The sequence below is a fragment of the Agelaius phoeniceus genome, chromosome 23 (assembly GCF_051311805.1).
Source record: "Agelaius phoeniceus isolate bAgePho1 chromosome 23, bAgePho1.hap1, whole genome shotgun sequence".
Taxonomy (NCBI): domain Eukaryota; kingdom Metazoa; phylum Chordata; class Aves; order Passeriformes; family Icteridae; genus Agelaius; species Agelaius phoeniceus.
The window spans coordinates 7,072,621-7,098,014 of NC_135287.1; the positions used below are offsets into that span (position 1 = coordinate 7,072,621).

General features: G+C 50.0%; 1 protein-coding gene across 11 annotated transcripts in view; it reads left to right on the top strand.

Moving 5' to 3' along the window:
- Positions 1 to 25,394, top strand: part of NCAM1 (neural cell adhesion molecule 1) — a 93,698-nt gene that overhangs the window by 59,456 nt on the left and 8,848 nt on the right. For 4 of the 11 annotated variants that reach the window (XM_054647362.2, XM_054647364.2, XM_054647369.2 and 1 more), the window contains 7 exons: positions 120 to 270; positions 878 to 1,062; positions 1,411 to 1,507; positions 2,411 to 2,581; positions 3,197 to 3,328; positions 15,340 to 15,464; positions 17,347 to 17,527. In XM_054647362.2, coding sequence (XP_054503337.1) covers positions 120 to 270; positions 878 to 1,062; positions 1,411 to 1,507; positions 2,411 to 2,581; positions 3,197 to 3,328; positions 15,340 to 15,464; positions 17,347 to 17,527 — 1,042 coding nt within the window. Of the gene's footprint in view, positions 1 to 119; positions 271 to 877; positions 1,063 to 1,410; positions 1,508 to 2,410; positions 2,582 to 3,196; positions 3,329 to 4,816; positions 4,832 to 15,339; positions 15,465 to 17,346; positions 17,528 to 20,787; positions 24,387 to 25,394 lie in introns of those variants that run through there. The other 7 variants (XM_054647361.2, XM_054647363.2, XM_054647365.2 and 4 more) reach the window with 4 other exon arrangements.

The following is a 25,394-nucleotide window of genomic DNA, read 5'->3' on the forward strand; positions in this document are numbered from 1 at the left end:
CTGAGGGGCTGTGCTGTGTGCTCTGTGCCCTGCCCTGAGGGGCTGTGCTGTGTGCCCTGTGCCCTGAGGGGCTGTGCCCTGTGTTGTGTGCCCTGCCCTGACGGGCTGTGCTGTCGCAGACGCTGGACGGGCGGATCGTGGTGCGCAGCCACGCTCGCGTCTCCTCGCTGACGCTCAAGGACATCCAGTACACGGACGCGGGCGAGTACATCTGCACTGCCAGCAACACCATCGGCCAGGACTCGCAGGCCATGTACCTGGAGGTGCAGTGTAAGTGCCCTGGGGGGCTGATTCCTTCCCTGTTCCCTCCCTGTGTTCCCTGTTCCCTCCCCTGGGTGCTGCTGAGGGTGAGGGTGTAGAGGGTGAGAAGTATTTTCATTTAAACCAAAAACCAATTTATATTATGTAAGGAAAAAAAAAGGTCAGGTAGATACTCCATTTATCACCATTACAAAGGGCTGTAACACAGTGATGAAAGGAAAGAGAAATTAATTACAAGTCAGAGGCTGCAATAACTCCTCTGTAGTTGAGAAGCAGCTCAGGCTGGTGAAAGTCTCCATCTGAGAGGTTTCAGGATGTTCTCTGTGCCTGGGTCTTCTTTGCAGCTCACCACAGACCTGCTGCAGTCCCATTTGTTGGGAGTCAAATTCTCCTCTAGAGCACCTTCCCAGCCCCGTGCTGCTGTGTGCTCCTGCCCTTCCCTTTGTGCCCTTCAGCAGGAGATGTTCCCCATGCCCTGCAGGAGAGGACAGCTCCCCTTTCCCACATTAGATTCCCTTTCCCGCATTGAGGTGGACTCCAGCCAAGGGATCCTTACAGGGAGGCTTTTTTTGGGAGCTCAGCTGGCTCCAATTTTCTTCCCAAATGTGTCTTTCAGATGCCCCCAAGCTGCAGGGCCCTGTGGCCGTGTACACCTGGGAAGGAAACCAGGTGAACATCACCTGTGAGGTGTTTGCCTACCCCAGTGCTGTCATCTCCTGGTTCCGGGATGGGCAGCTGCTCCCCAGCTCCAACTACAGCAACATCAAGATCTACAACACCCCCTCAGCAAGTTACCTGGAGGTGAGGAAAAGCCAGGGGTGCCATCAGATAAGTGATGATGAAGGAGTTCAGTCTGGTCTCCTTGGTAGAAGTGAAGTTGGGGTGGTGTTTGTGGCATATAAATTCTGAGAAAATCAGGTTGTGGAAGGTAAAGAGGAGCAGGAAATGGAAGAAAGAGAAAATCAGGTAGCAGCAGAGACAGCCCCTGCCTGCCTCTGCTTTGTGCCCACTGCAGTTCTCTCCCCCGTGGACAGCCCTGGGAGCACAAACACCTGGATTTTATTGTAGCTTCTCCCCAGCTAAACTCAGGTGCCTTGGCAGAGTGGAAAGGGTTTTGTGATCCCAGCTGAGCCCTCCTTGCCCCCACAGGTGACCCCAGACTCAGAGAATGACTTTGGGAACTACAACTGCACGGCCGTGAACCGCATCGGGCAGGAGTCCTCCGAGTTCATCCTGGTGCAGGCAGGTGAGCAGGGAGGGCAGCCAGGGTGGGTGGCACGGGGGCCCTGCTCTGCTGGCTCCTGACAGCAGCTCCTGCCTTCAGAGAGGCTGTCCACACATTCCCTGCTGTCTTGGAGCTGCTCAGCATCTCTGGTCCCCCGTTTCCCCAGGGGTTTGTTCTTCCCTGTGCTCCCAGAGTGCTTGGGCAGAGCTGTGATCTTGGATTTGGGCACCCCAGCTCAGCAAAACCCCTGACAGCAGCTGAGCTGCAGGATCTCAGAGCTGGGCCAGCCTGGGAGGGCTCCAGGGCACATCTGGGGATTATTAAGCTCCATTATTAAGCTTAAAACTTCCTAATACCTCACTAGAGAAACTTTTCTGCAGCTTAGGGAGTCATTCTAGCCAAGCATTAATACACAAACATTGTTCTATTTGTCTTTTCTGCTTCTTACATGATTTCTCTGCTGACCAATCTCATGGCTGCTGCTCAGCTCCAGTCACAGCTCTGCTGTCTCTGAGGCCTTTTGCAGCTTTCCCAAAACCCTGTGATTTTATGGATTCCCACCATGGAGCTCTGCAGTGCCCTGTGGAGGGGACAGAGGGCACAGAGTGGCACCCAGGAGTGGAAGGGACACTGGGGACAGAGTGACACCCAGAACTCAGAGCCCTGTGGAAGGGACAGTGGGGACAGAGGGACACCCAGGATAATTTTGCTGCACTGCCCTGGTTGTTCCCCTTTGGAGAAAGGACTGGGAGTCTCCACCCTCTTAGAGAGGAGACAAAATTAACATCTGTGCACTAATTAACATCTTTAAATGTGCCTAAACCCCCTCAGAGCTCAGCCCCAGCCCTGTCCTGTGCTGTGTGGGCCCAGGGGCTGCGGGCTGTGCCCAGCTCGTGTCTGACCGCTGCTGTCCCTTGTCCCCAGACACGCCCTCGTCGCCCTCCATCGGCAGGGTGGAGCCCTACTCCAGCAGCGCCCAGGTGGAGTTTGAGGAGCCCGAGGCCACGGGCGGGGTGCCCATCCTCAGGTACAAGGCGGAGTGGAGGGCCCTGGGCGAGGGGGACTGGCACTCCAGGCTCTACGATGCCAAGGAAGGTAGGAGGCACAATGAAAACTGGTTCCTTCCCCACCAGCACTGAAAAAACATGGACTTTGCTGTCCAGGGAGGGTGCAGGGTTCAGGCTGGAGGCTCCAGACAAGTTTTTAAACATTTTTACATTTTGAGCATTTGCTGTGAGGGACACGTGGAATTTTCAACTGGAAATGAGGGTTGGGCTTTGCTGAGAGGTCAAGAACCCTGTGTTGGAATTACAGTTTTCACTTGCTGAATCCCACAGGAGGCTTTTGAACCCTCATCTGTCACCCCTTGGTCCCCCTTGGACAATAAACTCTGCTATTCCAGCAGCAAAGCCGTCCTGTTGAGGTGATCTATAGCAGTGCTTGTGGCACAAAATCCATTTTGGAGTCAAATAAAGCAAAATAATTTTGATTTGGGGAGGGTTGTAAGAGGGAGAGTTCTGTTCCAGAGCTTAATCCTCCACCACCAATCCCATGTGGAGCTGAAATTCTTATTTTATTCCCCACTGCAGTGCTGTGATCCCAGCTAGAGCCAGGTCTATTAATCCCTTTTCTCCCCGCATGGGGGACAAACAAACTTTGTTCATTTCTTTCTTTGAGCCCTGAGCTTTTCTGTGCTTTTTCTCCCCGCAGCCAACGTGGAGGGGACAGTGACCATCACGGGGCTGAAGCCTGAGACCACCTATGCAGTGAGGCTGTCAGCAGTCAATGGCAAGGGCGTGGGGGAGCTCAGCCCGCCCGCCGAGTTCAAGACGCAGCCAGTTCGTAAGTACAGCCCAGCCCAGGCTCCCCTGCTGCTCCCTGCAGCCTCTCCGTGCATGGATCTCGCCTCTTCTCTCTCACAGACCTCGCTGCACCCTCTGGTTTCTCTGTGGGCTTGGGCTGGGGTGGGTTTTGCTGGTAATTCAAAGGTTTCTTTGAAGGGAGGAGCTGTTCCGTGTGCGCTGGTTGGTGTTTGCAGTTCAGCCTTGGTGTGGTGCCAAGGAGAAGGGGCTGTCAAGGAGAATTTTAATGAGGAAAAGCAGCTGAGAAGGGTTTTGGTCACAGAGAGCGTGATGTCGCTGTCACAAGGTTTGTTTTCCACATTGAGGTGTTCAGCCCAGGACTGGCTGTGGACTGTGGAAGGTGAAGGAGGGAGGGTTGCTCTGTTCTGCACATGCTGCTCTGAGATGCCCCTGCAGCTCTGGAGGGGATTCCATGGATTCCTCAGGCTCTTCTCTGCTCTGCCTGGGCCATTTCCATGTTCTGCTGTGGCCCAGCACTGTCCTCCTGCTCCAGGGAAGAGTTAAACCCCAGGGAGCTCTTCAGGGTGGCAAGGAGAGCAGGAGGAGGGGATGGAAGGTGGAGTGGGCAGGGCAGGTGTGACCAGAGCAGGCAGGGAGAGGTGTTTGACCTGGTTCTGTCCCTTTGCTCCTGCACCCAGCCCTGACTGCTGTTCCCAGCCCTGAGCTGGAATTCTCTCTCAGACCCTTGTACTGAATTCTCTCTCAGACCCCTGTGCTGAATTCTCTCTCTCTCAGACCCTTGTACTGAATTCTCTCTCAGACCCCTGTGCTGAATTCTCTCTCAGACCCCTGTGCTGAATTCTCTCTCTCAGACCCTTGTACTGAATTCTCTCTCAGACCCTTGTACTGAATTCTGTCTCAGACCCCTGTGCTGAATTCTCTCTCTCAGACCCCTGTGCTGAATTCTCTCTCCAGGCCCCTGTGCTGAATTCTCTCTCAGACCCCTGTGCTGAATTCTCTCTCAGACCCTTGTACTGAATTCTCTTTCCAGACCCCTGTGCTGAATTCTCTCTCAGACCCCTGTGCTGAATTCTCTCTCAGACCCCTGTGCTGAATTCTCTCTCCAGGCCCCTGTGCTGAATTCTCTTTCCAGACCCCTGTGCTGAATTCTCTCTCAGACCCCTGTGCTGAATTCTCTCTCAGACCCCTGTGCTGAATTCTCTCTCTCTCAGACCCTTGTACTGAATTCTCTCTCAGACCCCTGTGCTGAATTCTCTCTCCAGACCCCTGTGCTGAATTCTCTCTCCAGGCCCCTGTGCTGCACCCAGGGCTGTCCCTGCATGTCTGGAGTCCCCTGAGCTGTGCCCAGATCCCTTCTGAGCAGGGCACACCTGGATGCTGATTTTCCAGCTCCATATTCTCTGTCTCCTCACATCTTCTACATTTATATTTTTTTTTGTTTGTGTGTGTCTATTTCTGTCTTTTTATTTTGTTTTTGGTCTGTGTCCCATCCATGGATAAACTGCAGGCATCCCTCACCCACGTAAGTGCTCTCTGCATTTCTTTCACTCTCTCTTTTTGTGTTTTTAGAGTGTTCCTCTAACACTTCCAGCTTTTAATTTAGCACCTTTTTCCTCTCAGGGGCTGTAGGACTGGAGTAACTGGTAGTGTTCATTTCCTAACCACACTGACTCTGGAGTAGCCACTCTGCTATTGTTTAGAACAGAACTGGGGTTAACTCTTTGTCTGTGCTCTACAGCATGCAGTTGGAATATTTAATGTAGTGATTATCTAATCATAATAATAATAAAAATAATAATAGTTAGCTTGTTGACTCAGAGTGGAGTAGTGGAAGGCTCCATATTTATGAACCCATTAAAAACAGTTCAATTTTAGTGATGCTGAGATCATTCAGGGAAATCAATTCAGCCAAATTGCAGATCTGGTTTAGACCAGAGCCAACCAAAAACTTCAACATTTTGAATATCTCCACAATATTGAAAGCACAAAATGGAAGGAAAAAAATTCAATTTTTTTTCCTCTTCTAAGTAATGATTTTACCATTGGGCAGTCTTCCAGCACTTGTGTAGATTGTGTGATTAAATAAATAAACCTCATACTAAATTTTTTAAAATGGCATGTTCCCCACTTCCCATGCAAAATGAGTCAGGAATGTGATGGATTTGTGTAATTGTGAGTGAAAAGTGGAGATGGCTCCATAGCTTTGTGCCTTTCCAATCAAACCTGATCAATGGAGCTAAAAAAACCTCTTTATCCCAGTGAGCATTATTCCATTTATCAGTGCATCCCTGTGGGGAGCTGCTGCTACTCCCAAGATTACAAGGACGAGCTTGAAGAAGCTTCTTTGAGATTCCTGAAGTGAAAAACAGGAGAGGATTTTTTAATATTTTTATTAATTTTTTTTTTAATTTTTATTTTTAACCCAGATTTTTAATCCTACTTGTGCCATTTCCCCTAAAAGATTGCATTGGACCAAAGCTTGGGTGTAGGAGAGCAGGAAGGGGAAGGATGGATGGACAGACGGACAGGCAGGAAGTTTTGTCCCCTCAAGTGTGATTTGAAGGTCACAGAGATGTCTCAGGAATTTTACAGCTCAGATTAACCAAGGCCATTTGTTTTCCTTGCCCTATTATTTAAAGTCTCTGTCTGAATGTAGAACCTGACACAATTTTTAATGCCTGCTGGGATAAGTCTGAAGTCATTTTGATTTATTTAATTTCCCTCAGTAAGAAAAAGAAGTTTCTGTCTATCTTAGAGGGCCTCTCCATGAGGTAATTAGTGATAATTATGGATTGTAGTGGCACAGATGAGAATTCTGGAGATTGGAAGAGTGTCTGAGTTGACCTGGGTTTGTATTTTCATTTTAACCATTTGCTGCTTTTCTTCATTTCCTTTTCCTTACAAATCTGCGGCCAAACAAAGGCTGGAGGAGGACAGGGGTGGGGTTTGAACCCAAAAGTGTTCAAAGAGAGCAGACCCTGTGTGGGGCTGGTACCAAAATACCTTGGGGTGCAAACCAGCCCTGCAGTGACCCCAAACCAGCCCTGCAGTGACCCCAAACCAGCCCTGCAGTGACCCCAAACCAGCCCTGCAGTGACCCCAAACCGGCCCTGCAGTCACCCCAAACCGGCCCTGCAGTCACCCCAAACCAGCCCTGCAGTGACCCCAAACCAGCCCTGCAGTCACCCCAAACCAGCCCTGCAGTCACCCCAAACCAGCCCTGCAGTCACCCCAAACCAGCACTACAATCACCCCACATCTCCTCATCTCCTGGGGTTGGTGCCAAAATACCTCCATGTGTACACCAACACTGCAGTCACCCCAAACCAGCCCTGCAGTCACCCCACATCTCCTCATTCCCTGGGGTTGGTACCAAAATACCTTTGTGAATAAACCAGCCCTGCAGTCACCCCAAACCAGCCCTGCAGTGACCCCAAACCAGCCCTGCAGTGACCCCAAACCAGCCCTGCAGTCACCCCAAACCAGCCCTGCAGTCACCCCGCATCTCCTCATTCCCTGGGGCTGCCAGGACCCCTCTCCCTGCAGCAGGGCCTGGCAGGATTTCTGCAGCTCCCTGGGTGACACAGCCCTGCCTCCCAGGCCGGGTGTCCCCCTCAGTCCCCTCCTCCTGACCCCTGCCCTGGTTCCCAGCTGTCACCCCTGGTTCCCACCCTGTGCATCCTTGTGTTTCCATAGCAACCCCAGCTCCGGCTGCTGCATCCCCGAGCCCCGTGGCCCTGAGTGAGTACCTGGGGCTGCTGGCCCTGCTCTGGGGGCTGCTGGAGCCCTGGATCCCCCAGTGCCAGGGCTCTGGGGCACCCTGGGCTGGCTGCTGGCAGCAGTGTGCAGTGTGAGCATGTTCACAGCCCAGCATGCTGCCCCTCTTCCCCCTTCTCTGCCAAGCACGGGCTGAAAAATGGGAATAAAAGGCTCAGAAAAAGCACAGAGAGGGAGAGAAAGAGGAATAACCCCCCCCAAATCATCCTTTCCAAAAAGAATGTTTTCCTTTCACCCTCCCCATTTTAGTGTTGCAGCTGCCTTTGCAAAAGGCAAGTGCATGAAATCATTTTCTTGCTGCCCTGCCTTGCTCTGTTTGCTTTGAATATAGGGAGATACAGTTGATATTAAAATGAGGGATATTGGGTGCTGGAAGAAGATGCAAATGAGGAGGTAAAATACCCTGCAGGAGAGATCCCAGGGCCCTGCTTGCCTTAAAAGAGGCCTCAGGCTTCCAGAAAATTCCATGTCTGAGATGGGAACTGGATTCAGCCTGCCTTGGTTGGGTTTCCTCTCCTCAAGGGAGAGGAAAAGCCCTCAGTGAGGATCTGAGTTCCCTGGTGCATGTGTGTGGTTTGAGTCACCGATGGTCTCTGCCAAGCCAAATGCTCTTTTTGTGCCTTGCAATAACCCAGAGTGTGTCTGTGGTCACTGAGGTGTTTACCTGACCTGGGTAGCAATGGTTTTCTGAATGGAAAACACCCCAGGCATGAAGTGTGGGCTGATCTTGGGGTTGGGATGGAGGGAGAGGACAGTGTGGCCAGCCAAAGGAATTTATAATTAATTCTAATGAAGGCATTTATGACTGGCACGTTTCATGGTCTCACAGGTGACTTTAAATGTCCTTTACCTGCCAGTGGCCACAGCAGTGTGTTCCTCATGCAGTAATTTTCATTTCCAAATGCCAAACCCCAGTCCCTGCTGCACTCAGGGGCTGAAGAGACCTTTTCATTCCTGTCAGCCTTGGAGGACGGGCTGGAGAGGCCGAAGGGCAGGCTCTGCTCCTCATCCTTCATCCCTCAGCAGGCAGAGACGCCCTCCTGGCTGCTCCTGTGTGGGCTGCACACAGCTTCCCTTGCAGGGAAAACCTGGGGTCATGTTTTACAGAACAGCTTGTTCTGAAAGAAAAAAGGAATCTTCACCCAGAAAAGCTGCTAAGAGCTAATGAATGATAAACATTTCCCACAGCTTGGTTGGTGTGGGGGCTGCGTGTGGGGAGGAGGAGGAGGAGGAGGGGGAAGTTTCCCTTTCTCCCTGCCCTGGGGCTCAGGCTGTGAGCAGGAGCAGGGCTGTTGTTTGTGTGCACGCTGCATTTGTGCCAGCACTGCCCACATTGCAATGTGGAAATGAGGAATTCAGCAGCAGGGAAAGGGCAGCAGCACGGGGCAGGTGCTCTGCATCATTTCATTGCTGCTGCTGGGAGGGATCTGTGCCCTCCCCTGGGCTCAGGGAGGGAGAGCAGCAGCGATTATGGAGTAAGAGCTGCCCTGTGGCACCACGGAGGCAGGGACAGAAACCCAGGGAGGCTGCAGGCTTCTCTCTGCTGCTGTCTGGGCTGGGGGATCAGGGGGATCAGGGGGATCAGTGGCAGTGGGAGATGTCTGGAGCCATGGAGGAGCTTTAGGAATGTCTCTCCTTGGGTTTAACCCTCTGAGGTTGCTCCAGGAAATAGTTCTGTGCCAGTTCTGATGTTTTTCTTGCAGCTCTTTCCACTCTGGGATCTGCTTTGCCTTGCAATGGTTCAGCTCACTTGAAAAAAGGGGATTTTTTTTCAGGTTGGAGGGGGCCTGGAGCAACCTAGTGGAAAGTGCCTCTGCCTAGGACTGGATAATCCTTCCAACCCAAACCATTTTATTCTCTTTATGCTGCTAACTCTGCCCTTGATCTTTACCTAAAGCTCCTTTCCTGAGGATAGGCAGCCTCTCTTGCCTGGTGTGAAATCTCAGGTTATATTGAGTTTACTGCAGGCTGGGAGAGGTTTCTTCCTGACCAGAAGACGTGAATTTTCCTTCCAGGCAACCTCACAGCAACTCCTAAACCTCCCTCCTTCACAGTGCCCAGAGTTCTGTGTTTGAAGAGAATGGATTGAGGGCTTGGCTGTAACAAATGGATTTTACATTTTGTGCCATCAGTTCTCTCCCCAGTAATGGTCTGCCCTTAATCTTGTCAGAGACAAGCACCCAAAAGATTAAGGGTTTAATTCTCTGTACATCAAATTAGCAGGGAACTACCAGAGCACTGTGGAGTAGCCTCATTAGGGTGAGACAGAGGTGAGAAATGGGAGTTCTGGAGTGATTTGGGAAGGGAGCTCGGGCTCAGTGCTGAGTTGGCAGCTGATTTTTCCTCATTCCTGCACTGCCCATCCCTGCCAGCAGCTGCTGCCTCCCCTGAGCCCCATTGGGGATGGATTCCCTGAGCCCCATTGGGGATGGATTCCCTGTCCTTGGACCCTGTTGGGAATGGATTCCCTGTCCCTGAGCCCCACTGGGGATGGATTCCCTGTCCCTGGGTCCCTTTGGGGATGGATTCCCTGTCCCTGGGTCCCTTTGGGGATGGATCCCCTGTCCCTGAACCCCACTGGGGATGGATTCCCTGTCCCTGGGTCCTGTTGGGGATGGATTCCCTGTCCTTGGACCCCATTGGGGATGGATCCCCTGTCCCTGAGCCCCTTTGGGGATGGGTTCCCTGTCCTGGGGCAGAGCCCAGCCCGTCCCCTCACTGTCCCCATCCAGCCACAGCTCCTGGATGAGAAGTGTCCCTGGCCATGTCCCCTCAGCAGGGTTTTCTCTCCTGCAGTTGTTGTTGTTGTTGTTGATCAGGAGCAGTTTGTGCTGCAGAGGGAGGACACACACACCCAGCACTGTGGGGTGCCATGGTTTGTGGTTTGTCCTCCTTTTGGGCTGGTTGTGACCCTTTCACCTCCTCTGCCTCGGAATAACAATAATTCCCTTTTTCTTCCCAGCAGTTTGGTGGATTCCTCCAGCAGTCCTGGCACTCACTCCAATGATTTTGTCCCTTTTGTTCCTTGTATGACTAAGCAGTGACGCAGCTGTGCCTAACACAAGGCCATAACTCAGTGCTTGCTGTGGTTAATATTCTTATTTTCCAGGCGGTTTTACTGTCCCCCTCCCCTCAGTGTTTCTGATATATGCTGGCTAATTTAATTTTGCTCCTATTTTTATTTACTCTGTAATTCTGTTGTTGATTTTTTTCCCTTGCCCATTGTTTACATCAGTTTTTTAATTTTTTTGTATTTTCCATGTGACCTCCTCCACTTTCCTTTCAACCAAACTCATGTGCGTGCGTATCATGTGAATTTGTCATGTGGCTTGCATGGTGCTGATGATGTCGTCCTCGCTGGTGAACAGAAGGTAAAACACTTTGTTCTGATTGGTTGCCTAGATTTTTGGGGTGAGGATTCCCCTGTGGGATCTCCAAATTCCAAAATAAAAACCCCAAAAAAAATCTCACCGAGCCTTTTTGGAGGAGTTGCTCATCACTGTCTGCATGGGAAGAACTCGACTTCAGTCCTCTGCATTGAGCTGGAAAAGACTTGGAGGGAAAACAGGAAAAAAAAACCCAAAAAAATCACCTGGCTCAGTCATTTGCTGCTTCACTCTCAGAGTCCAGCAAGGAACTTCCCTAGGAAGGTGCTAAAAATCCTCTGGAGTGAGCACCAAAGGCCAAAATCCTTTTGCCTCTCTGTGGGACCAGCCACAGACTCAAATGGGAAATTAGGGCTCAATTCTGGGAGCACCCTCTCTCCTGTTGCTTTAGCAGCATTTTGACCCTATAAAATACACATTTCTATAGAGATATAGGCACACATCCACACTGTTTAGTAGCCTTCCAAAATAACCCTGAATTCTCTGAAATCTGGTTATTTGGAGTATGTCACACTTTGATTTAAGAAATAATTCCCTTTTTATTGTGAGTAAAACAAGCATAGCTAGAATGAGAGCTGTGTTATGAAATACTCTCTCTGTAAAATGCTGTTATAAAATCCTCTCTCTGTACAAAATTCTGCATATAAATCCTATGAAACAGCACACACAGAGTCTGTGGTGGGAGCCAGACCTCACACAGATCTCATCAGAGGGAGAATCTGGCTCCTGCCAGAGCCCCTCATTCCTCCCACCAAGGCTCTGGGAGCCTGGCAGGGCTTTAAGCTGAGCTCAGCAGATGATTGAGCCTGGCAGGGCTTTAGGCTGAGCTCAGCTCCTGGGAGCTGCTGGTCCCCAGCACACCAAGGAGGAGAGGATTGAGCCTGGCAAGGCTTTAAGCTCAGCTCAGCAGATGATTGAGCCTGGCAGGGCTTTAAGCTGAGGAGCAAATGATTGAGCCTGGCAGGGCTTTAGGCTGAGCTCAGCTCCTGGGAGCTGCTGGTCCCCAGGAGAACAAGGAGCAGATGGTTGAGCCTGGCAAGGCTTTAAGCTGAGCTTAGCTCACAGGAGCTGCTGTCCCCAGCAGATGGTTGAGCCTGGCTCTGTCTGAGCTGGACTCAGCCTGCAGCAGCTGTGGGGTGCTGCAGAGCAGCTCCTGGCACTGCCACACCTCACCCTGGGCCCAGTCCCAGCAGGGCAGGGGGGGAAGCTCCTGCTCTGCTGCTGCCCCAGCCACAGGAGCAGCTGGGAGAGCCAGGCAGGAATTGGCTTTTGACAATCCAGGGCTTCTGGAATCACCTTTCTGGCCGGGAAAGGATTTAGGCTGGGCTTTGCCAGGAAAACTGAACTAACACCAGTAACCTCCCCACGTGGCTGCATGCACAGAGAGCCCTGTCCTGTCTCCTCCCTGTGCTGGACCCAGCAGGGTGGGAGATGTTCCTGTCTCGTTTCTGCTGGACCCAGCAGGGTGGGAGATGTTCCTGTCTCATTTCTGCTGGACCCAGCAGGGTGGGAGATGTTCCTGTCTCATTTCTGCACCTCTGCTGGACCCAGCAGGGTGGGAGATGTTCCTGTCTCCTCCCTGTGCTGGACCCAGCAGGGTGGGAGATGTTCCTGTCTCGTTTCTGCTGGACCCAGCAGGGTGGGAGATGTTCCTGTCTCGTTTCTGCACCTCTGCTTTTGTTCCTTATTTCTGCTGCTGCTCTTTGCTGCCCTGGTGTGCACCCTGACCCCAGCCTGTTCTTTCTCTGTGCTTTTGCCCTCCTGGAGGCTCTCCTTGGTGTCTGTTCCCAGTCCTGGTTTCGTGGTGCTCACAGATTGCAGAAATCAGCCCTTCCCTCCTTCCTCTGCTGCAGAATTCTCCAGGTTTGCTCTCTGAGCACAGGGAGGATGCAGGACCTTGCCTTGCTGCCAGCTGGGCAGGGATTTAACCTCAGAGATTTTTCATTTTCTCCCCACCTCAAGTTGCACCCACTCCTGGTGCTCGTGGCACCCTCTGAAAAACACAATAAAAACCAGAATTTCTGCAATCCAGCAGAGCAGTGTCAGGACAAGGAAGCCCTGAAGAGAAACCAAAGGGTTCAGAGGATACCAGGAAACATTTCCTGCTGCCCTGCAGCAGCAGATGATCAGAGTGTGATGGCTTAGCAGGGAGTGGGTGAGAATTAAATTGGAAATGCAGTGGCTCAGAGCCCTGCCCTCAGCTCCCCTGCCACCAGCAGCTTTGGGAGCCTGGAGCAGAGTCCTCATTTCCTTGCTCAGACTGCCCCTGGGTTCCTGTGGAGCTGGGCTGCCCTGGATCCCAGCCCAGCAAAGGCTGCTCCTCTCACTGCTGGAGCTCCTGCCTGGGGCTTCCTCCTTTCTGAGTGTCCTGGGGGAGCTTTGAGCATCAGCCTCCATCCCTGGGAGCACAAGGTCCTGCACCCTCCTGCACAGAGAGGGTTTAATCAGATATTTGGTGATCCAGCAGGAGATGTGGGCTCTGTGGAGCTGCTGGCTCTCCCCAGCCAAGCAGCAGCAGCAGCCAAGGGGGTCCCCCGAGGGTTCCCCTGTTTCAGAGCTGGGAGGGCTCTGGGGAGGGAGGGACAGGCTGGTTCCTGCCTGCCTGAGCATGCAGCACCCCTGGATGCTGTTCTGCCCTGCAGCCCGTGCATGTCTGAGCATGAGTCCTGCTGCTGACCACTTCTCTCTGCAGCTACTCACATCTTCACTCATTATAGGGTTGCTGATCTGCTGGACTAAACTTTTCCCACTAAACTTCTTCCTCCTCTGTTTGACACACTAACCCAGTTTTCATTTTACAGCCCTCTGTCTGGATTGCATCCACCTGCTTGAGATAAATGAAATAAACACTTATTTCTGGAGAGAAAACTATGCCTTAGCAGGGCTTGCACTGCTCCACCTGTTGGTTTTCTGCACTTAGGAGTGTTCTTTTCTTTGAAGAGAAATGTTTCTCAAAGCTGAAATGAATTTAAACTATTGGGGGAGAAAGGAGTGAATCAGGAGCTAGAAATTAGATAATTCAAAGTGAAGAAAAGCAGGAAAAGTTTCAGCAGAGCAGGTAATTAATCATGGGAATGGCTGTGTGTAAAGTACAGCAGCATCTCTGACATTTGAAATCAAGAATAAACATCTTTTCTGAGGATGTTCCTGTTACTCTCAGTGCTCAGTGACTGGGAACAAAATGCAGGCTGTGTTAGAGGAAAGGTCAGATTCTGTAAGTGCAGTGTTCCCTCAGCCCGTGGGGATCTCTGTGCTCATTAATGATTAATTAATGATCATCTCTGAGATGGGGAGTGGGGAGGGAGCGAGGAGATGCTGCTCTTGTTCTGTCCCTCTGCCACAAACACTGAGAATTCAGCCCAGCTGCTCCTGGGGGCTCAGGGTGACAGAACCAGGCTTTGGCTCCTGGTTTCTGTGAGTTCTGGTGACTAACCAGGACAATTGGTGACTAACCAGGACAATTGGTGACTAACCAGGACAATTATTGCAGAGCAGCTCCTGCCCCTCAGCCCCACAGTCAGGAGCAGGGACTTTGTGGTGCTGTTTGTCTTTTGGGATGGAGGAAAAAATATCTCTGCTTGTTTAACTGATGTGTTCAATGTGCCCAGGTGAGGATGGAGGTTTCCTGTCTATCTGTGCCTTAAACCACACTTGTGTCACCTTTTCCTGTTCGGTGTGCACTGGGAAATTGTCCAGGGTGGGATCCACATCTGGAGCATCCAGGGGGTGTGGGAGCCCTGCAGTGGGGATAAAGGCAGAGGAGAGGATTTGGAAAAGCAGGACAGCCTGGAAAAAAGGAGAGTTGCCTCTTTACATCTGTCAGAGGAGCTGCTGTGTTGTTAACACAAATGTGTGTGTCCCACACTCCTGCAGTGGGATTCATTCCCTTCTTGGAGCAGTGCTGCAGCCTGGAATTCATCTTCAATCACAGCTCCTTGCAGTTTTCCCATTGGTATTTCACCAAAAAGCTGTGCTTATATTCCTTTGAAAGGGAGGAGGGAGGGGAAAGGGCTTCAGATTCCCTCTGAAGGATGGTGGGAGATGAACCTTCCTGTCCATAAATCCAGGGTGCAAATCTGCAGTCAGACCTTCTGTATTTGGCTTTTTTATCAGAGCTGCAGGGTGGGACTGGGATCCTCCATGGCATGGAGGAATTGAGGAGCTGGGGAGGAAAAGCAGCGTGGGAGCTGTGGGTTGTAGGGCTGGGGATGTGGATCAGGGTGCCCTGCAGGAGGAAGGGACATTTCCATTTTCTGCTGGTGGCAGTCTGGGACATGATAGCCTTTTTCTCCTGGAAATGGAGAAATTATTCTAGAGGAGCAAAGGGGTTTCTCAGAATTGCTCTCCAGCATGCCCTGGAGTTCCTCAGTGCAGGCTGAGTGAGGGGATGTGCTCTGGGTTCTGTTCAGGGGTTTTCACACTCATTTAAATGGTCCAGCAGCTCTAAAACCCCCAAACAAATTCAGGGTGCAGACCTGGGTCTGTGTGAGAGGCACGGGGTCCTTCCCAGTGGTGCTCTGTACATCCCATCCTCAGGAGCAGCCACCGAGAACCTCCTGGTGTCTGCCAGGGGTTCCACAGCACAGGAATTGCTCCTTGCTTTGGGGTCTCCTTGGGGAGGGGGGATCTCTTTCACACTGACTCCATTCCAGCACACACAAAAACGGAAATTTGGTGTTTCAAATGCAAGAAACACTTGGGTGTGGCAAATATTTACCTCAGACACACGGCGTGCTCTGTGTCTGGGTCAGCTCATACCCTGAGCTGAGGACGATGAAGTATTTTTCTGAATTTTTCCAAGCACTTTTTCCTTGACAATGCTTTTTGGTTTTTTCCCCAAATAACCCTGAATGCCCCGTCGTTGCAGGGGAACCCAGTGCCCCCAAGCTGGAAGGTCACATAGGAGAAGATGGCAACTCCATCAAGGTGAACGTCATCAAGCAGGACGACGGTGGCTCCCCGATCAGGCACTACCTGATCAAGTACAAAGCTGTAAGTGTGGCACAGCCCCGAGCCCCTGGGCCTCCCTGGGCTCTGGGAGGGGATGGGTTGAAGGGAGGAATCTCTGTCACTCACCTGGTTTAAATCTGACGTGCTGAGATGTGAAGAAGTGCTTTGGAAGGAACAGAACTTGCAGTTTTTGCCTTCTGGAAATAATTTAGTGATGGGACAGAATGAGAGGAGGAGGTGAGGGGATTTTGTCTCAGAAAACAGGATTCTGAGCAGGAGAGAGGCTGCTTTGGCATCTCAGCCTCTCCCCCCAACAGCATTTGAAGGTTTCAGTGAATCCTGGTATTGTGAACACGTGGAATGTATCATAGAGATTTGTTTACCAAAGAGAAGTTTCTTAACTAGCCAATAGCGTTTGAATTAGAGGAGCAATTAAATCTACCTGTCTATAAAAGCAATGGGTTTCTTAATTGTCTTGGTTTGAGCAGACAGGTGTGTGCTAGGGAAGGTAGGAGCCTCCCCTGAAATGGAAAATGTAAACCCCCTCTCTCCAAATTGCTGTAAATTTGAAATTAAGGGGGGCTCTCAGGCCAAGATGTGGGAGCAGGAATAACAGTTCTTTATTAGGGAAGAAAACAAAAATAAAATAAACAATGCAGTGAACTAAACCAACACTGCCAGAGTCAGAACCCAGCCTGACACCCTGTGGGTCAGGGTGTGGGCAGCAGAGCCATTGGAATTGTGGCTCAGCCCTCCTGCAGTGCCAGGGCTGGTTCTGCTGGAGCAGGGATCCTGGAGAAAAGGGTGTAGATCTTCTCCCTCTGAAAGTCCAGTGGAAAAGTGGATTTCCCTTTCCTCTGGGAAATGCAGTGGAAAGGTTGTGCTGGTGTCCCAAACCTCAGACTATATCCAGGTAGGAACGCTTGGCTCCTCCCCCTGGGCGGAGCTTCTCATAATGGGATGATGGAATGTTTGTCAGTCATGCAGTGACACTCAGTGGCCATGAACAGGAGATATCACTTGTGTTTAAAATTCTAAAAGTTTAGTAGTAATAAAATAGTTATAAAAATAGTAATATAATTAAAGTTAAGAAAATTAACACAGCATAACTTTCTAACATAATACATATAATTTTCATTTTAATATTTGCAAAAAGCCAATGATAAAATACGCATTTTTCACAGTCAACCACCTATGAATCACAGAGTCAATACTAATTATCACAGCCACACCCTGTCAAATAAAATATGCATTTTTCAAAATCAACTTTCTGTGGATCGTAGACTCAATGACAGCAGTGGCCTGTCAAATAAAATACACATTTCTCCCAATCAGCTTTCTGTGGATCACAGAGTCAGTGCTCACTATGACAGCTACACCCTGTCAAATAAAATATGCATTTTTTCACAATCAACCTTCTGTAGATCACAGAGTTAATGCTCATTATGACAGCCACACCCTGACAAATAAAATATGCATTTTTCACAATCAGCTTTCTGTGGTTCACAGAGTAAATGACAACCATGCCCTGTCAGATAAAATACACATTTTTCCCAATCAGCTTTCTGTGGGTTACAGAAATACACATTTTTCACAATCAAACTTCTGTAGACCATAGAGTTAATGCTAATTATGACAGCCACGCCCTGTCAGATAAATTATGCATTTTTTCACAATCAACTTTCTGTGCATCACAGAGTCAGTGCTCATTATAACAGCCCTGCCCTGTCAAATAAAATACGCATTTTTCACAATCTGCGGGTCACAGAAATACACATTTTTCACAATCAGCTTTCTGTGGGTCTAGAGTCAGTCAGTGCTCACTATGACAGCCACGCCCTGTTAAATTAAATACAGATTTTCCACAGTCAGCTTTCTGTGGGTCAGAGTCAGTGCTCACTGTGGCCCTGTGCCCTCCCTGCAGAAGCACTCCTCGGAGTGGAAGCCCGAGATCCGGCTGCCGTCGGGCAGCGACCACGTCATGCTGAAGTCCCTGGACTGGAACGCCGACTACGAGGTCTACGTGGTGGCCGAGAACCAGCAGGGCAAGTCCAAGCCTGCCCACTACGCCTTCCGCACCTCCGCCCAGCCCACGGTGATCCCAGGTACCGCTGCTGTGCCCGCCCGGGTCCTGCCGCCCCCTAATGCCACCGAGCTGCCCCCGTGTGCCCCAGTAACCCCCAGAGCTCGCTTGCTTCCAGCCCATTCTCTCATGGTTGGTGCCCCCATCCGAGGCTGAGGGTCGTGGCTGCGTGCATACCTGTGGCAGGTATGTGGGAGTGAAACCCCTGCCTGGCTGCTCCCAGGGAATGGTGGCTCCTTGTGTGGGGTAGGAAAAGCTTTCTGAGAGTGGGAAGTGGAATTTGTGTTTTAAACCCCAGTAGGGCCTTCAGCTCTGCAGGGTGATGCTCTGCACAAGGCAGATTTCCCAAGTCCATCTCTGGAGGAGTAAAGGCATCAGGAGTTTGCTGGCAGTTGGATGAGAAGGCAGGGAAATGTGACCGTGCTCACAGGGGTCTGAGGATGAGGGAAGGGACCAGGATCTGACTCCATGTTTCAGAAGGCTGATTTATTATTTTATGATGTATATTGTATTAAAACTATACTAAAAGAATAGAAGAAAGTATTTCATCAGAAGGCTGGCTAAGAATAGAAAAAGAAAGAATGATAACAAAGGCTTGTGACTGACTGAGACAGTCCGAGCCAGCTGACTGTGATTGGCCATTAATTAGAAACAACCACATGAGGCCAATCCCAGACCCACCTGTTGCATTCCACAGCAGCAGATAACCATTGGTTACACTTTGTTCCTGCGGCCTCTCAGCTTCTCAGGAGAAAGAAAAATCCTAAGGAAAGGATTTTTCAGAAAATATCATGGCTACAGTGAAAGATCTCTCTCTGAGCATTTTTCAGTTCAAATTACCAAATGACAGTGATTTTCAAACAGCAATGATTCAGTGTTGAGGAGGACATCAGGAAAAAATAACTCAAAGGCTTTAGGGTGCTGCTGGAAGCTCTTAAAACAGAGTGTACTCATAAAGTGAGGGATAAGGGCAATTACTGCAAAAGCCAAGCAGAACTCTCAGCTGGGAAACTGGAACTGAGCAGTTTGTGGCAATCTGTTGGAAGCATAGTTAAGATTTCTTTTCTACACGTGGACATTTAAAAAAGCAGTGGGGAAACCCACAGAAAGCAACCAAAACCTGAGGATGTGTGGCTGGAATAGCTGTAAATTGAAGTTGTGGTGGTTGAAGACAGGGGTGCTGAGTCAGGGCCTCCCTGCACAGGCAGGATTGGTGCTCCAGCCCATCCTGATGGGATTTCATTGATGTTTTCTCTTGAAAGCAGAGAGTTTCCTTCAGTCTTTCCCTGAGAACTCAGTCCCTGCTCCCCTGAGCCCATTCCCTGGCTGGAGGGAGCAGCTCAGACCTTGTGGGAATGCTGCAGCCCCCTTGGCTGAGGCAGGCCACATTGTTGAGCACAGAAATGGGTGAAAAAGTGGGAAAAGTGGGACTGGCAGTGAGGAGGAGGGAGATGGGCCAAAGGAGAGCCTGGGGGTGCTTGGACAGGGCGTAGTTTTGGGTGGAAGGACCCTCAGTAACTCATTAACTCACTCTGTGGTTCTCATTTTCAGCAGCTCTAACCCTTGCTCCCCCTCTGAGCCCTTTAACCCATGTAACATGAGCAGGAACCCACTAAAAACCAGGGGAAAGCCAGTTTGTTACCAGAGCTGAAACTTCTCTGGCCTCTCTGCAGTTACTCCTTGCTTAGCTTGGTGTGGAGCCCAGGAGGAGCCGGGGTCTGAGGCTGCCTCTCTGGTGTTGCAGGTGGAAAAGCAGATTTGGGGTGTGCAGGGTTGCCCCAGGAGCTGGAGCTCAGCTGCTCCTCAGCAAGGGCTGTGTCCTGGTGCAGTGCCCTGCTTATTGCTGCCTTTGTGACTCTCTCTCCTGGGCTTTTGTCATTTTGGCCTCCCGAGGTGTTCCCTGGTGCCCAGACTGAGATTCTGAGGAGAATATTTCCAGGACAGGTTGGTTTTTCCTCTGCTGTGCAGCCCCACAGGTTTCATTGCCAAGCTGCAGCAGGGAAGAGGCTCTGTGTGTTCCTTTTTCTTTTCTTTCTCTTTTTTCTTCCCTTCTCCTTCTTCTCCTTCTTCTCCTTCTTCTCCTTCTTCTCCTTCTTCTCCTTCTTCTCCTTCTTCTCCTTCTTCTCCTTCTTCTCCTTCTTCTCCTTCTCCTTCTCCTTCTCCTCCTCCTCCTCCTCCTCCTCCTCCTCCTCCTCCTCCTCCTCCTCCTCCTCCTTTCCCTCATCCTCCTCCTTTCCCTTTTCCCTTTTCCCTTTTCCCTTTCCCTTTCCCTTTCTATTTCCTTTTCCCTTTTCCCTTTTCCCTTTCCTCTTTTCCTTTCCTTTCCCTTTCCTTTCCTTGTTGTTCCCATGGCATTTCTGTGGTTTTATCTCAGAATGAGCTGTGCAGGAGTCAGAGCCAGAGCTGTAACAGGAATTGTGCTGTACCTGACAGCAGTGATCAGGGATTCCCTGCAGGAAAATGTGCATTTATTGTGTGGAGTCCTTTGTTCCCCTCACCTGTGCAGAGTTCTGAGTGGCTGGAAGGATAAGGGTGTTATTTTCAGTAATAATAACAGTAATAATAATAATAATAACATCAATCATCCCACTGGCATTGGAGTGGTTCCCAGGCAGCTGGGAGGCTGAATGGCAGAGTCAGAGGATTCCTGAGGCCTTGGTGCTGCCTCAGGATAAAGTGGATTTATTACCCAGGCTTTGGGGCAGGGCTTGGACAGGCAGGTGGATTCTGTGCTGCACCAAAGCTTTTCTTGTTTTCCTTTTTTCCCTGCTGAAGGCAGCGTTGTGCTCTCAGGCTCCAGACACCATCTCCCTGTGTCTCGCTGAGCCCCTTCTGTCCCTTCATTTTAATCTCATTTTAATCTCATTTGCCTGCACTCCCCACCCTCCCTGCCTTGGACCCTGCTCTGCAGCTTTGGGCTTTGCTGAGCTTCTGCCCCTTTTGTGCTGAATGTGCTGCTCCTTGAACCCTGAGCCATTTTAATTTACAAGATTAAATTAAACCTTTGATTCTTATGTTTTCTGTATTTATGACCTAATTTTTTTTATCTATTTTTCTCTCTCTTTCTCTCTCTCTCTTTTTCTCTCTCTCTTTCTTTCTTTTTTTCTTCCTCTCTTCCTTCCTTTCCCTCCCCTCTCCCTTTTCCCCCAACTCCTTTCCTATGTCTGTCATCCATGGTCACCTTGGATCTCACGGGGAACATCCACGCTTGCCACATGCACCAAATTTGTTTTTCAAACAACCATATCCCCCCTCCTGGGAACCATTGTCTGGCACCTGCAGCGACCTTGGGAAGTCCATCAACGTCGTCCTCCTTTGTCTCATTGCTTCTCTCTGCAGTGACTCTGCTTTTGCTCTGTTAGAAACTTTCAAAAAAAAGAGTCAAATAAAGCAATATTTGCTTGGGAAGGCCTGGGTCCCACCAAGGTGTGGAAGGAGATAACTTTGCTTCAGAGGATCGTGTCAGTTCAGAGAAAAATTAAAAAAAAAAAAAAAGAAACACAGAACTTAAAAAAAAATGTTTAATTTGAAAGAGTCAGTATTTTGTAACAAGGAAAAAAGGTTTAAGCCAAGTTTTTTTTCTCTTTAACGTTTTTTTTTTTGTTACTTGTAATGAATTTGCCCTTTTAAATGGATGTAAAGAAAGATTTTTTTGTGTTGTTTGCTTGCTGTTTTCATCAAAGGAAGGTGCAATGTTGAAAGCCTTTAAGATCCTGCTTTTTACTGATTTCTCTGCACATCTGGTGCTGATCTTGTGCAAAAGGAGGCCCCATCCACAAACCCACAGACTGTAAAAAGAAAGAGAAGATTTGTCAGAGACCATCCTGCTGATTGCCCAGATGTCTCTGGGGGCTCTTGCATGTGGATCCAAATGTCTGGAAGGTTTTCCTGCCGTGCTGCTCTGACCATAAACATCTGCTGGGATCCCACTGCTGCTTTTCCTCCTCCTCCTCCTCATCCTTGTCCCTCCCTGGTGTGCAGGGTGGAGCTGGGCACGCCCAGCCCATGGACACACCCAGTGCCCGTGGATTTCCAGAGCTGTGTTCTCACAGATCCCTTTCCTTGCTGTCCTGACAGGAAGTCTTGGCTTGGATGGAGTGAGCTGAGCAGCAGAGTTGTAATTACTGATCCTTGCTCATCTTCCTGGCTAGCTGTGGGTGTGGCAGCATTAATCCCTGGCTAAACTGGTTCAGTAGAGCCATCTTTGGTATCAAATCCCAGGAATTCCCTTGGACAAAACTCAGATGATTTTTGCATTGCTTCTTTGAAAAAAAAACCCAAAAAAACCCAAAAACAGAACTCCCCACCCCCCCCTCCAAAAAAAATCTACCCAAAAAAACCTGACAAAACAACCCCAATTAATTTTTTGGGAAATCCATTGGGATAGGAAATCCATTGGGGTATGAAATTCGTTGGGATAGGAAATCCTTTTGGGATAGGAAATCCTTTGGAACAGGAAATCCATTGGAATAGGAAATCCATTGGGATATGGAATCAATTGGAACAGGAAATCCATTGAGATAGGAAATCATTGGGATAGGAAATTTGGGATATGAAATCCATTGAGATATTAAATCCATTGGGATATGAAGTCCATTGGGATAAGAGATCCATTGGGATAAGAAATCCATTGGGATAAGAGATCCATTGGGATAGGAGATCCATTGGGATGGAAAACTTGGGATATGAAATCCATCCCCTCTGATGCTCCCCTAAAACCAGGGGTCTCTCCCTTGGATTGTCTGTGCCCAATGTCTCAAGGCCTCTCAGCTGGGTGGGTTCATCTTCCTGACAGAATTCTCACAGGGACAGACAGAATCCTGCCCTCACTCGTGGCTGACTCTGCCTTTTCTGCTCTGCTGTGTTGGAACTCTCCTGTCTGGATTGTGAATGCAAACCTGATGCAGGTGTCACACGCAGAAACCTGTGGGTTCATTTTTTATTACAAACCCCCTCATTTCCAGTGTTGTAGAGTGTAGACACTTTGTTAGAGCTTTGGAGTTTGCTGAAGTGCAGCAAAATAATCCTGATACTAAAAAATGGTGTGATTTGCCCTCTAACTGCATTAATTGAGCTCATTGTAGATCTGAAATCAGCTTTTTGTGGGTTTCCCCTTATCCAAGAGGGAGGTCCCTGCCTGAGGCTGAGCTGTTTCTCACCAAAATCACAGCTATTAAAGTGATCTCTGTGACTTTGTGAGGTTGGTGTGCAGAGAGAGCAGCACCTGTGGAGGGGGTTCTGTCCCTGAGAGGGGTTCAGGATTCTCTGTGGCACCCTTAACGTGGCTGAAATGAATCCCCAGCTCCACAGCAACCAGGAGCCCAGCCAGCATGGATTAGACAGAAATTGCTTCTTTCTGTTGGATAGAATGGAGCAGAACTGGGTTTTTAGCACTAATTTGTGCAGATTTGTAACATGCCAGGTACCAGAGATCAGGCCCTTGGGGTGTCACATTCAGGGTCCCAGCCCTTGGTGTGAGTAAAATGAAATTTTAGATAGAGTTTTTAGAAAAGCCAGCGAGGAGGCAGAGGCTCAGATGTGGAAGCAGAAGAGGCTCAAGCACTGGGATTTTCCTGCCCCAGGCACCTGCAGTTCCTGTGTGTGTGTGAGGGGCTGCAGCCCTGGAGGATTCCCAGTCTCTTAAAGTCCCTCCACATTCCCAGAGCTGCTTCTCAGAGCATTGTTTGGGCTGGAAGGTTTGGGAATGTCCTGCTCCACCAGGAGCAGCTGCAGGTGCCTGCACTCCGGGGTTCTGGGGGATAAAAGGAAGGTTTTATCTAAGAGGTTTTAAACCCAGCTTCTCCTGGCTCTTGGAGCTGCTGGGGTGGGGTGGGCACTTGGGGCAGGGTGTGATTTATCCAGGAAAGAGGATTTTGGTGTCACTCTCTGTTCAGCCTGCAGAGGAGAAGCTTTGGGGTGACCTCAGTGCCCCTTGCAGGACCTGGAGGAGCTGGCAGGAAAAAGGGAGAGAGATGATTTCCATGGGATGGGGGCACAGGAAAGGGGGAATGGCTTCAGACTGACAGAGGGCAGGGTTAGGTGGGGTTTTGTTCCTTGTGAAGGTGGAGAGGGGCTGGGATTGAATTCCCAGAGCAGCTGTGGCTGCCCAGCATCCCTGGAAGTGCCCAGGGCCAGCTTGGATGGGCTTGGAGCAGCCTGGGATGGTGGAAGGTGGCCCTGGATGTGGCAGGGGTGGGGTGGATGGGATTTAGGGTCCCTTCAGGCCCAATAGAGCCAGAAGGAGCAGAGCTCTGAGGCCACAATGCACAGGAATCCAGGGCAGCTCTGGGAAATCCCAAATCCCCATCCCTGCCCCAGGCCAGCTCCCCAGGCTGCTGGGAGCTCACTCACAGGGTTTGGAACAGGGATTTCTGCCCCTGGAGAGCAGGGACACAGCTCCCCAAGCTGCTGGGAGCTCACTCAGAGGGTTTGGAATGTGGATTTCTGTCCCTGGCAGAGCAGGGTCCTTGTCCCCAGGGTGGGCTGGGGGAACAGCCCTGGGAATCCTCCTGCACAGGGAACAAAGAGCTGTTCTCCTGGGGTTGGCTGCTGGCTGCAGAGTGGATTTTTGTTGGGTTTGTCCCTTCTTTTTCTCCCTTTTGCCAAATCCTGTAGGGCCTTGGCCATGCCTGCAGTCCCACCTGCTTCTCTCCACCCTTTTTGTGTCTTTGCTGTGCCTGGACATTCTGTAGTGAGACCCCCCCAGGAAGACACAGCTGAGCTCTCTCTGTCAGGGCAGGTTTTGTGCAGAAATTAAAACTGCTGGGTGGTTTTCCTGTGCACTGTGAAATGAGGGGGATTAGAAAAGCCAGTCTCGCAGGAAGCTCATTTTCCATTGGAAAACATAATTTGTAATTAATAAATTCTTCACTTCTTTAGAATGAAGGACTCCAGAAGTTCTTTAATGGTTTGTGTTTCCTTATTTAACTGGTGGAAATGTTGTTCCTCCATGTCCTGAGAATGGCAAAAGGGGAGTAATGGAAGGGCTGGATGTGGATCAGGTCAGAAATGTCCAACATCAATTTATTACATTTATTTCACACACACAGTGTGAGCAGCTGCTCCACATTATTTATACATTTCTTTATTTATTTATACATTTATTTCTCCATTTATTTATGCATTTCATTTGTACACAGAGTTGGTTTAGGCTCCAGCAAACCCTTGAGGGATGTCTAAATATTAGTTTCATTTAATACAACATAAATCCAGCTACAGGATGGAGGGAATGTTTCAGGAAGTATTTGGAGATCAATTGAATTTAATCAGATGGGACAGTCTGTGAAAAGAGTAATCTCTTCTATGATCCTGCATTTTGTTGGAGCAGCAAAATTCCTCTACAAGGAAAAAGAAAGGCAGCACCAAGAGCCTCCCATGTCCATGAGGCTGTGGAGGATTTTTATATTATGTTTCCTTGTGCCAGTCCCTGGAAGGTTTAGAATTTCAATTCATGCCACGAGTTAGGATTTCTGAAACCACAGCTAATGGGAAAAGGTTGGAAAGTTCCTGCAAATTGCAGGGCTCCCTTACCAGCCTAGAAACCCAAATTGCAGGCAATTACCTTGGCCCAGTTTCCTTGTCTTGAGGTGTAAAATCCCAGAATAGCACAAGAACAGGGACATTGCTCTGCAGGCCTGCCCTGCTTCTCCCCAGCTCCATCCTCCTCCTCCTCCTGGGGCAGAGGGGCAGGGCTGGGGGCTTTGGAGGGCTCCCCTCTGGGCTCTGGGGGAGCACGGGGCTCTGTTCCTGTCAGGGCAGGAATTTGGGGGGTGACAGCTCCTGGAAAAGCTGGGGGGGGAAGAGGAGGCAAAGAGCAGCACTCTGGTGGGAGTGGAATTCTCCAGAAGGGGAGAATTGCAGCTCTGGAGGCACCCAGAGAAGTCTGATCC